This window comes from Eumetopias jubatus, unplaced genomic scaffold (assembly GCF_037043125.1).
Source record: "Eumetopias jubatus isolate StellerSeaLion01/CBP00866 unplaced genomic scaffold, mEumJub1_p1.0 scaffold_10, whole genome shotgun sequence".
NCBI classification, from domain to species: domain Eukaryota; kingdom Metazoa; phylum Chordata; class Mammalia; order Carnivora; family Otariidae; genus Eumetopias; species Eumetopias jubatus.
In genome coordinates, this window is record NW_028274816.1 from 35953290 (window position 1) to 35966291 (window position 13002).

A 13002-nucleotide genomic window follows, 5' to 3' on the forward strand; every position below is an offset into this window, starting at 1 on the left:
TATGATCACAAGGTCTAATCCCAAAACATTTCATCATCCCCAAAAAGAGATTTCATGCCCACTAAGTGGTCACTCTTCCTGCCCTGTCCCCACCCTGGAAACCACTCATCTGCTTTCTATCTCCACGGGCTTACTTGTTCTGGAAACTCCGAACACATGCACTCATACGATATGAGCCTCTTGTGTCTTGGCATAACGTCTCCAAGGTTCGTCCGGGTAACATGGTAATTCATATCTCAAAAGGTACTCCATCCTTTTTATGGCTGAATAATAGCCCACCATATGGAGAGACACACCTTGTCTGTCCTTCATCAGACGATGGTCATTTGGGTGGTTTCCAATAATGCTGCTGGGAACGTTCATATACAGGTTTTCGTGGGGACGTGTGTTTTCATTTCTCTTGGGTAAATACTAAGGAGTGGACTTGCTAGGCTTAAACTTTTTAGGAACTGCCAAACTGTCCTTCACAGTGTTGCCACCATTTTCCTTCCCCACCAGCAGCGCACGAGGGTTCCGATTCTCTACACCCTCACCACAGCCTCCTAGTGTGGGGGAAGTGCTATCTCATAATGGTTTGATGTGCATCTCCCTGATAACTAATGATGGTGAGCATCTTTTCATTTATTAGCCATCTGTAGGTCTTCTTGGGGGAAATATCTGTTCAAATCCCTTGCCCATTTTTTAATTGGGTTGTTTATCTTGTTCTTGTTGAGTTATAAGAGCTCTTTATATATTCTGGACATATGATCAGATAACGTATGATTTGAGGCCCTTCCGGTTTGCTGGGCCCACTCCTCACCCAGGTGCCCAAGAGTCCACCTCCTTCTCACTCAGGTCTTGCCTCAGGCTCCCCTCCCCTTCAGGCCCCCCTGTGGTCTGTGTCCAGGCCGTGGCTTCATTTTATTTTCTTTATGGCACGCATCCCATTCTGAGTGGTTCAATTTGCCAGCCTGTCTATTATCCGCCCCTGCACTCCCCAAACAATGCTAGCCCTGTGATTTAGATCCCTCAATTTCCCCAGCACCCAGAGAGGCCACACTTAGCAGGTCCTCGATGTGTATTTGTTGGGTGGGTGAGTAATGACGAGCCGCCTTAGAAGAGAGTAAGCTACTTTCTCAGAGTTGGACATATGCCAGTGGGTTTCGCTAAATTGAAAACAGGGCAAGTGGCATCCCGCTCAGGGTCGTGTGGCCCGTGGGGGTGAACACAGGCCCACCTCTTTTGGGCAGGGGGCTCGCACAGGGGCTGCCCGGAGCCCGGCTCTGCTCACTCCTCCCCACAAGCCCAGAGTGACCCAGAGGGGACCCTGGCCTGCCTGAGGCGTCACCTTCCTTTGCTTGCCAACTGTGAATAATACACTCCAGTCTATAGTCGGGGTAGAACTACAGCCCAAAAAGGGAAGAAACTACTTCCGGGTCAGATCAGATGACCTCCCAGGCACATCCTTTCAGACAAAAGTCGTCAAGTCAGAATTTTACCCTGGGAAGGATAGAGGCATTTGAATCACGGAGCTGCTCCTCAGAGGCCACCCCAGGTTTGCCACTTCAAGGAAAGCAGAAAAATTACCTCAGAGCTGCGTATTCCCACAAGTGTGCCACCAGCCAGAGACATGGGCCTCAGGTCCGTCCCTTAGCGTTCAAGAGCTTGTGGAAAGCTATTTATGAGTGTGGATCCTGAGAGTCCTCATCACAAGGAGAGATTTCTTTTCTTTCTCTTTATTCCATCTACATCAGATGATGGATGTGCGGGAAACCTACTGTGGCGGTCATTTCACGGTACATGTAAATCAAACCATCATGCTGTAGGCCTCACACGGGTAGTGATGTATGTCAGTTATCTCCCGATAAAGCTGGGGGTGGGGAAAGAAAAGAGCCTGCTTGTGGTCTTCCCTCCTTGTTTTAAAAGAATTTCAGTGGCAAGTGTAGGGAAGCAGCCGGGTGCCGGGAGTGGTGGCCAGGGAGGCAGGCACTAGAACAGGAGAAGAGCTGGGCCTCTGTGCAACCCTGGGCCAGTGTCTGCACATCTCTGAGCCTCCGTTGTGCCATCTATGGAGCGGAAATTACAACAGGGCCGATCAAGCTGGTCCACGGTGTAGATTAAATGAAATCATTAGATCATGGTGGCTGGCAAAACAGCGGCCCCCGAAGATGTCCACGTCCTAATCTCTAGAACCTGTGACGGTGTGAGCTGATAGGGCAAAAGGGCCTTTGTGGATGTGATTGTTAAGGATCTGGATGTGGGAAGATCACCCTGGATGATCCAGGTGGGCCCACGGTAATCACAAGCATCCTCACATCAGGAAGAGAATCAGAACCAGAGAGATGGCATCATGAGAAGGACTCGACCCACTCTTGGTGGCCTTGAAGGTGGAAGAGGGGCCATGAGCCAAGGGCCACGGGTACCTCTAGAAGCTGGAGAAGGCCAGAAAATGGATTCTCCCCCTGGAGCCTCCAGAAAGAACATGGCCCTGCTGACACCTTGACTTTAGCTCCGTGAGACAGATTTTGGACTTCTGACCTCCAGGACTGCAAGATGATAAAATTACATCATCTCAAGCCACTAAGTTTGTGGGAATCTGTTACAGAAGGCACAGGAAAAATGAGATAGGTGACCATAAACTAAGTCCAGAACCAAATCAGGATGGAAGAAAAGTTGATTTCAAAATGCACTGATGAAATGCTGAGGGAATAGCCCTGCCATCAGGTCAGACACAGGCCTCTGGGGACCTGCCCCTGCTGAGGCCAAGGAGCTGAATCTGAAAAGCCAAACACATAAAGTTAGGTGGGCGAGGAATGCAGCTCTGCAGGGGCCCTGGGGCAGGAAACCCTGGCCAGAGGCCAGCTCGGGCAGGGGCAGCCGCCAGGAAGCCTTGGCACCTGCAGACGTCTGTATGGGTCACTGGGCTGCTCCGTGGGCAGGGGGATAGCATGCCTTCCAGGGGCGAGCCCAGCTCTCAAACCTCTCAGGGGACGGTCATCCATTCATCTATTCACCCAGCATCTGGGGAGAATGTCAGGTGCTGTTCGAGGTGCTGAAGGTACGGCCCAGAACCTGACAGACCAGGATGGCGGCCGAGGAGCTCAGACTCCAGCAGGAGAGTCAGACGACAGACATGACTCGAGGAAGCGCTAAGCGCGGTAGCCCCTCACGGGCCCACACGAGGGAGCGACACACCCCTGGAGAAAAAGGGATTGGGGCTGGCTAACCATGATGGGTGGGGGGGGCGGTTCACCACCAAGGAGGCCACCACCAGAGCCAGAGTCCCTCTCTCCAGGGCCTCGCCATGGAACTGAAGAAACAGACACACAGAACCGCCACACAATGTGGTGAGCATCACAAAGGCAAGGAGGGCATCTGAATGGAGGGGACACTTACACTGGGCCTTGAAGGATGTATAGAAGTCCTCCAGGAAGGCAAAGTGGATGAGGAGAGTGCAGGAACAGGGGGGGCTGTCCACAAGCCATAGGGAAGAGGGAGGGCAAGGCAGCGGGAAGCTGGGGGGCTCGGACACAGATCTGGGTTCAAAGCCCAGTTTGTCCACTTACCACGCCGTCTTGAGCAAGCAACTTTTGACTCTCCAAGGAAACGGTCAGATTCCTCATCAGTAAAAGGGGATAACTCCTCCTTACTCCTTTCATACGCATCCGTCAAAGATAAGAAGCATGAGCTGTGCTAACATTACATGCAAAGTGCCTACGTGGGCATCTGGGCATCCATGAGGTCAGAACCCTGCGTGTTGGGGACGGGCACTGGAGGGCTCATAAGGGGCACTCCGTATCATCTCTAAGCATTTGGACCTTATGGGCAAAACCCACCAAATGTTCCAAAGGGAGAAGAGTTGATGCCACCTGATGTGAGGTTTAGAAAGCTGCCTCTGGCCTGGGCTACAGGCTCACTCGGCGTTCGGCAAGGGGCCTCGGCACCCAGTAGGCGCTCGCCACATCTCCCGGAGAAGGAAAAGCCATGATCAAGGGTGGAGTCATGGGAAACACCCACACTTAGAGGGCAGGAAGGGAAAGGAGAAGCAGCAGTAGGAAGTGAGAACAAGAGAGATGAGGGGCGTAAAAGGAGAAGTATTGAGTTTGCAGGGGAAACACAGGGAGGGGAAAGTGTGTTTTCAGTAAGTTGTGCTCACCGACAAATGCTGGGGGGGCATAAGTGGGAAAAAGACAAAGAAATGACCACTAATTTTGGTAACCGGATTACCAAAGACCCATGCGGGGGGGTGGGGTGGGGGGTGGACGGGCTTCCGTGCTCTAGGTGTTGGGGGGGGCACCAGAATGTAACAAGGTGAAAAAGCGAGGGGATTTGAGGGGGTGGAGGGAACACCTGGATTCGATCCCCAAGCAATACTTCCAAAAAGTTTGCATGGAGCAAAAACTCAAATGAATTCAATGAAGTGAACACGCTTTCTGAATAAGGGACACCCTACTGATCAGGAAGATGGACATGTAACAGCCTTCCCCAGGGAAGGAGAAGACCCCAAACTCAAAAGCAAGCACCAATATCACCCAGGAGGCAAATCCAAACGAGCTATCACAAAGCCCACGCATCTTATGACACAGAAACAATGCAATGTGGCTCGAAACCTCCCAGCAATAAATGTGTGGGAAAAGAAGGCAAGGAGACACTGAATATTGCAGAAAACTATGAAGGTAATGGCTCAGTAGCCTTAGGGTGCCACTTAAAAATCATAACCCAGCATTGTCCCTGGAACAAAAGAGATGCTCTATCAATGTGTGTTGAATGCACGGACTGATAGACTGCTTAGTACTTTACAAAGTTCAAAGCACGGTCAACATATTTCAGGCTTCCTTTCGACCTCATAGTCCCTTCGACTCTACTAGACAATATCTCTGCTGCTCACCTTCTCTCTCAAATTTCTGAAATCTGTATGTTTGTGGGCCGCTAGGGTGAAGAAAACCCAAGGGCAGAACAGCATGAGAAATCAACCGCCAACTCTGTGTGTGTTGTATAGCCACACATACAGAGGCCACAGACAAGTGGACTTCTCAGTTTGCATCCCATCCCTGTTCTTTTGGTGACGGCCAAGAGTCCGTCCTTGACCAAATTCGAATCTGGTCTTCTGAGCTCTTTTTCAACTAGGTCTCAACTTTGGGATGGGATGCTGGACAGACAAAAATATCAAGCCCCACTTTTCTCTGTGAGTGATATTTTGAGTGGAAGACCCCAGGCCCGAGAAAGCATCGTGGGAATATCATCTGCACCCAGAGCATCATCTAGCCGACATCCCAGGGCATCTATCCCCATCAAGCTCCATGCTGACACTGCCCTCCATGAACGCACATTTTTGGTAACCAGCCCACACACCAAGTTTATTTCAACCTATCCACTGATGGGCAACACCTCAAGAAGGCACTCTGTTAACAATAACCATAGTTTTGAGCACTGACTCTTTACCAGAGGCTGCCCCACGAGCTTAATACATATCATGTCAACTTATCCTCACAACAACGCCGTGCGTGACGTGCCATCATTATCCCCATCTTACAGAGGAGGAAACAAAATCTGGGAGACTTGCCCAAGGTCACACAGCGCATCAAGACTCTGAGTCAAGGCAAGATACCCTGGCTCGACCAGGGATGCTCGTAACCGATCGACTCTGCAATATATACCAACAGAAAACTGGATTCATTCCCAGGTGCTTGGATTCGTTCCAAAATAAAACTGCTTGCAGCAGAGAACTTTGAGGTCCATCAACAAAGAATTGACTAAACAATGTTACATTCATATGAGAGAACATTATGTAGCCATTGGAAAGGCCCAGCAATGACAATAAAACATCAGCTCCCTGAGGACAGGAACTTTCTCTGTTTCTCTATTTATCCTCAGTGCTTAGAAAAGTACCCTGCAGAGGAGCCACTCATATACATGAGAGGAAAGAGGGAAGGAGGCTGAATGAAAGACTGAGCAAATGAATTAATGAGCCCATTTCTGAGTGGTAAAACTTTATCCGAACTAGTTTCAAAAACTAGTTTCCTAGTTTCTCTTCTCTTCTTTTCACTTAGTCGTACTTTTTCAACATTCTACTAGGAACACGTGTTATTTGTAAGGTGCAAAAAGTGATTTCAGAGACAGCGCGAGCCACTGCTGGTCACATATCCATGATCTGCGAGCCCTTTCTGCCACAATCCAAGAGATCACGGGTCCAGGCAGCCTGGCAAATGGCTCCTCCTGGCTCCTCCTGACTCCCAAAGGCTCTGTCAGGGGTACCACTGGCCCTCGGATGCAGCTCCATGCCCGTTTCCTCCCATCATCTCTTTACCCTCCCACATTTCTGGTGCTCTCAGACCAGCACAGTCTACTTCCACATCAATTAAATTCCAGCAACAAGAGGACAATCACTGTAACTAACACTTAAGGAGAACTTACTATATCCTCGCCACTGTGGAACTGCTTCCTTAATCCTCCTAATGACCACGTTATAGCAAAGGGTGAGCAGGTGGGTCACTCACCTGCCCCAAGTCACACGACTGACTAGACTTGGAACCCAGGCCATCCAACGCAGCCTAAACCTTTAACCACCGGACAATAGGTGCTTATGTACCGAGCACGTACTGCATGCAGACCCAGGCCAAAGGTCTAACCCATGTCCACATGGGGCTGAATGTCTACTGCTTGCCAGCCTGGGGTTGAGCACCTACTAGGGCTAATCAGGAGCTGTGTGCCTACTGAGCACTGAGCCGGGGCATGCACTGAAAGCACGGTATCATCCTAAGAGCTACAAGAGGAAAAATAATAAAAAGTAACAGTAACCACAGCCACGTGCATCAGGGGCCTATGCTCCTGTTTTAAATGTGTTATTTCAGCTCACACTCCCAGTCACTGTCAGAGGTAGGCACTGCCAGGATCCCCATTTTACAGACTAGAACACTGAGGCACAGAGAAAGGGATGTCCTTGCCCAAGGTTACACAGCAAGCAAGAGACACAGTTGGGATGTGACTCAAGAGCCTTTCTAACTCTGGGCTGTTGAAATAAAGAAGACATCACACTGGCCTCGTTGCGGGCAGAGATGGGGAAGAGGAATTCTGCCTGGAGGGACCTTCCAAAATCAAAGGTCCAAAAGTATCGGGCTGCAGGTGCACAAACAAAGGTGTGGGCAGGAGAGGTGGGTGGGGACAAACTGACTGGACCTTCAAGCAGACAGCCTGTGCCAAATTCCATGGGCAGAAGGGGGCCAGAGAAGGTTAAGAAACAGCAGAGCAACTTGGTTAGAGATGAGCTTTAGGAAGATTTACTCCAGCAATGGGACTAGAATGGATATAAGACAAGAAAGACCAAGGGCTAAGAGATTGTTGCAGTAAGGGCCAGGAGGTGAGGAGCAATGGACCTGTGTTTGGTTTGCCCCTCTTCTGGAAACAGCCTGCCTCCCGACACACACACTGCCACTCTTCCCTTAAGAAGCCACCCTCCCCGAGACTTGGTCTCCTGGTCTGGGTGGGGCTGCCCCTCCCCCACTCCAGGGGTGGGCACTGACTCAGGCCTAGCCAGCCAGAGTCCGACTGGTCCACGATGGGCACATGAACCCAGCCAGGGCAAGGAGTGTGCGCCAGTCTGGAAACTTCCAATGAAGTCATTGGCCAAGGGTGTCCCTCTCCCCACAGGGATGGCTCTGCCCAAGGCCTGGAAGCCGGGCCGGCTGGTGGCCATCTATATCACCACTCAGGGAGAACAGGACCTCCTGTCCCCAAGAAGAGTAATAAAGGAGAAATGCAGAGCTGGGGGATGGAGCAGGGAGGGGGTTCTGAGTTTGGGCAGCCTTACCTGCAGCAAGTACCTCCCCGGGCCTTCCAGGAATGGAAGTGACAGACTGACATCTGGCTTAAGCTAATCTGCGTGAGGTTTCTCTCTCTGCACCTGCAAGCTCTCAGGGGACTGAGGTGCGGGGCAAGAAGCCAAGAGCGGAGGCGATGATGGACGGTTAGTGCCGAAGGAGGGGGCCAGGTGCGTCCAGCGCCAGGGAGGCCCGTGCAACAGCACAGAGAGCTCCAAACCCTGCCAGCAGAAACAAGAAGACGAGAGACCCTTCCAGAAAACAGCTGCAGTGGACAAGGAGAGGCCAGACCCGGGGGCGAGGAGAGATGAGAAGTGGAACAGGCAGGGCACAGGCAGGGAAAGAAGGGTGCATCAGAGAGAATGCCGGAAGAGGGGCTGTCAGGGAGGAGAGAAAGCCCAGAAGGAAATCCCTGCCCCACCCCCGACCCCCCGGCGCAGATGGAGGGAGAGACCACGTGCTGGTTCTGGCTTCCAAGTCCTCCGAGCACCTTGTTAGAGGTTTGGAAACAGGAAGGCTGGGCCAGAAGGGGAGCCTGTCCTCATAGCATGGGCCCCTCGGGCTTGCCGGGACACCTGCCTGGGAATTAGGGCCCCAGAGAGCCTTCCCTGCCTCACGTAAGCGGGCAAGCATGTCTCCTGTAACCTGCAAACAATTTCAAGGTGCCTGACCAGAACCTACCGCACTGGAGAAGCCTCACGGCTGGGAGGTGAGACCGTAAACCACTTCCGGGGTGCCTGGCTGACTTGTTCAGAAGTGCGAGCAACGCTTGATCTCAGGGTCATGAGTTTGAGCCCCACATGGGGTATAGAGATTACTTCAATACATATAAAATACATTTTTTTTTTTTAATCTAAACCCACTTCCTTGGAGAGATGAGGCCAAGACTATGGGCCTTTGAGCCAGTCTGCTTGGGTTCAAGTCCCAGCTCTGCCAAGTCCTAACTATGTGACTGCAGGCAAGTCACTTAACTTCTCTGGGTCTTGCTGTACTCATCTGTGGAAGGGAGACAATCTCAGTCATGGAGACAAGGCACGTCGAGGGCGGCGACTTGCATGTATAAAGTTACTAGTCCGCATTCTGAGTCCTTTGTCGTGGGTTATGAGGACACGGCTGGGGGAAGGAACGTGTTTTTCCAAGACGAACCAAAGCAGACACAGCCACCGTAACTCGCCTATACATTTCTCCAACAGATGGCCGGGGAAGACAGGCAGATTTCCAGCCAAAGCAGACGGAGCCTTCAGATCCCACAGCCCATTCATAAGATCAACAAGCAGCAGGGGAAGCATTTTTAGTCCCTGGCAAGGCACTCCCAGCCCTGCCTCCCTGCTGGTTGGGGGAAGGGTCAGGGTAACACGGCCCTCCCCACCCCCTGCAAAGCCCAAGGGAGGAAGGAAGTGTTCTCTGACCGCACCAAGCCCTTCCAGCTTCGCCCAATGGCCCAGAGCATCTGTTCAGAATCTATTCTATTGACAGGATGCTCTTTCATCCCTGGGTCACCTTCTCCTACTTGGTGGGGAGAACAATAGCTTCAGGAGCAAAACCCAGTCTGATGGGGGGGGGGCGGGTGATGGATGGTCAGCAGGAGGAAAGAAACTGCTAGTTTTCTGTTCTTGAGGTCAGCGAGGAGGGAGGCTGGCCTGTGAGACAAAGCCTCAGATCCGACAAGGCAAAAAATACTGCTGAATCTCCTAGATGTGCACCACATTGGGGGAAAGCCAAGAGTTTGCACTTAGTCTACTTGCAAAAGCATTCGCCACCACCACCAGGGAGGAAGTGTAGAGGTGGCAGAGAGACAGGGCTCCTGAGTCAGGGGGCTGAGTTCAAATCCTGACCCACTGACTCTCCACAAGAGGCCCTAGATGCCTTATTAAACGTGAGTTGTTACAGTACTTTACACATCTTATATTTTAAACCAAACCTTTACAAAAGCAACGAGTGATGATTTAGAGGCAGCTCTCAGGAAGACATTTGAATTGGGAGAACATTAAAAAACAAAACAAAACCTTCGTACCACCCAGCCCAGAGCAGACACTTCATAAATATTCTTTCAATTAGACTAAATGCAAACTAACACTCGGTTAAGGAAACAGTTAAGGAAAGGACCTGACATGTGATCCATGACACAATTTCGTACTTTTTCTTTATTTCACAAATGACCACGTAGTTTTGTATTGGCACTGTCCTGAGCATCTTCCACTCACCGATCCTCACAACAGCCTTCCAAGATTACAGGTAAGGAAACCAAGGCCTGAGAGGTTAAGTAACTTACCAAAATCACACTGCTAGGAAGTGGCCACACAGTGATTCAAACCCAACTTGCTAGCTCAGGGTTCCTGCCTAACCTCCAAGCTACACTGCCTTTGTCTGCACCTCTGTTTCAAAGCTAAGGACCAGAGACCCGGAAAGAGTTCATTCTCCACTCTCCGCCCGGAAGGGTCCTATTACCAAGGAGGCTGAGCCTTTTGCCACTACTGAGGGGTCTGTGGTTCCATACACCATGTGTTCCTTTCTTTCAATGGATTAAACACCCCCAGGGAAATGGAAGAAGTTTACAAATCGTAAATATTTTGCTTGATGATTTCCTACCTACGTGTGTACCCACCTCCCAGATGGAAATATGAGACATCTCCAACACCCCAGAGCCTTCTGTGTGCCCCCCACACCGGTCAGTGGCTATCTACTCCAAAAGGTGACCACTATTCTGACTCTTCACACCACGGATTCGCTTTGCCTTTTCTACAGTTTCATGTAAGTGGCATCATAGGGAGTCATATCTTGGTCTATATTCTACAAATAACACACACACATGTCACCAGCACACTGACAATGAGCTTGGGAGAAGGGAGGATATAGCTGACAGTTTCTTTCTCCTACAATAAGCTCCAGGATTGTGTTTTTATTTTGGCTTACTGACCAATGAAAGGGGATGGTGGGGAGAGCGAAACGCGAGGTTAGAACCACACTGAGTTGACCCTTGAAAAGCCAGTGACCCGCAGGGGCAAAGGAGCTGTCTCTTCTGGACCGGGTACTGCGGGGAGCAACGAGCCAGGCGGCCACCTCTGTGGCTCTGGATGTCCAGAGAGGAGCACGCTTTCTGAGGCTTTAAAAATCTCAAATCTGGTTCCTCCAGCGCCAGAGGCACCCGGGGTGGCCAAGCTCCTCCCGGTTTGGCCTCTGCAGCTCCTCCCCCCTCCTGCCCCCGCGTTGACAGTTTCCCAAAAGATCAGGAATTCCCCCAGAAGGCGCGCTTCCCTACCTGTGCACTCTTGGATGAAGTCCTGATATTCCGCTCCCTGCTCGCCGGGGACGATGGTGGAGCCGTCATACTTAAAAGTCACCCTTTGGATTGGGAGAAGAAAAACACACACACACATGAGCGACGGTAGTAGCTGCACGGCGCCGAGCTTCCAGCAGGACAACGCAAAAGATGCTCTGGCTAGGGGGAAGCCAGCGCTGGCCTTCCACGCTGTCCTGAGTTAAGGCTGCGAGAGACAGCTCGGGATGACCCTTAATCCGTCCCGTCTGGAAGACGGCTCAGTGCACCAGGCCCCTCGCGAGCTCGGGGAGCGGGGCTTGGAGAGCAATGGCAAGTTCCTCACCAGATGACTGCCGAGCCGTCGTCGCGCACCAGGTTGTACGCCGCCCGGCAAGCCTCCTTGTCGATCTTGGTGGCCATGGCCGCAGGGCCGCAGCGGGAACACTCCGCCCGGAGCGACCGAGCGCCCCCCGGGCTGGCCGCAGGGATCGGAGCGCGGCGGGGACGCGCGGAGGGCGGGCGGCAGTGGCGGCGGCGACAGCGACGCGGGGCGCGAGCGGCGAGCTGCGAGCGCGGCGGAGGCTCCGAAGGCGCGTCGAGCGCGCGCCGGGACCCGGGCGGCTCCGCCACGCCCCCCCCCGGCCATTGGCTGCCTGACCGCGGGGGCGGGGCGTCTTGACTTGCCTGCGACCAATCCCAGTCCGGGCGGGTTGCGCAACTCCGTGGCGGGGGCTGGAGGAGGGGCTTTGTGCTCCTACCAACCCCCTTCGTGGTCTCCCACTCCCCCTCGTACTCCCCGCATTTCCTCCTCCCCAATCCCTCTTTCTCCTTTCCTTCACCCTTCTCTCCTCCCTCTGCCTCCTCCCCTCCCCTTACTTGTGTCTCCCCCTCTTTATTCCTTCCGTAGACCTCTCCTCTCCTCCCCCTCCTTGCTCCTCCCACTTCCCTAGCCCCTCTGCCTCCTCTTCTTTTATCTCCTCTCCCTTCCCTCTTCCTTTTTTCCCCTCCCCATCGTCCCCAACACCAAGCCAGTCTTCTTCCTCCCTGTCCGCTCCTCCTCAAGGCCTGTTCCTCCCCTCCTCCCTTCCCCCTCCTCCCTTCCCCCCTCCTCCCTTCCTCGTCCTCCCTTCCCCCTCCTCCCTTCCCCCTCCTCCCTTCCCCCTCCTCCCTTTCCCCCTCCTCCCTTCCCCCTCCTCCCTTCCCCCTCCTCCCTTCCCCCTCCTCCCTTCCCCCTCCTCCCTTTCCCCCTCCTCCCTTCCCCCTCCTCCCTTCCCCGTCCTCCCTTCCCCCTCCTCCCTTCCCCCTCCGCCCTTCCCCCTCCTCCCTTTCCCCCCTCCGCCCTTCCCCCCTCCTCCCTTCCCCCACCACCCAGGCTGCAGGGCTGCAGAGCTCCTTGCCTCCGAAGGGAGCCTCCAAGTGGGTGACTTAATGCAGCGAGCCAAAGGAGTCAGCTCCCACCCCGGTGTTTGGCTCTTTGGTTTCTAGGTGGGGAGGAATTGGAAAGAATTAAGCATTTCAAATAGGAGGGGATAGAAAGTGGATTGCTTCCAAAATGCTGGTGGGATCACTGTTTACTTTGTATTCCGGTTATTTGCATTCACGTCTAATCTCCCCCTTTGGGTTCCTCTGAGTGCGAGAGCTGACTCATTCCGTCTTCCTCACTCCCTCACTGACTCACTCATTCATTCCTCATCCTGCCATTCCGCAAAGACCAGTTACAGTGTCGAGGCAGGTAAAAAGGTCGGACCCTGGAAACCAGGCTTTTGAATTATATCCAGCGCTGCCACTTTCTTACTGTGGGCCCTTGGGCAAGCCTCGGACGCTCTGAGACTACCTTCCTCAAATGGGATGATGATAATAGTACTAACATTATGGGTTTGTCTATGGTTTAATGGAAACATACATAAAAACATATATATTAGATATTCAATAAAAGGTCGTTGTTGT

The 13002-nt window shown here is 52.6% G+C and overlaps 1 protein-coding gene across 1 annotated transcript in view; it reads right to left on the bottom strand.

Moving 5' to 3' along the window:
• COTL1 (coactosin like F-actin binding protein 1) overlaps positions 1-11628 on the bottom strand; it is a 37548-nt gene extending 25920 nt beyond the window's left edge. Inside the window, exons 1-2 of the mRNA XM_028094281.2 lie at positions 11399-11628; positions 11056-11138 (exon numbers count right to left, since the gene is read on the bottom strand). Coding sequence (XP_027950082.1) covers positions 11056-11138; positions 11399-11475 — 160 coding nt within the window. The 5' untranslated portion in view covers positions 11476-11628. The remainder of the gene's footprint in view (positions 1-11055; positions 11139-11398) is intronic.
• Positions 11629-13002: the final 1374 nt, after the last annotated feature.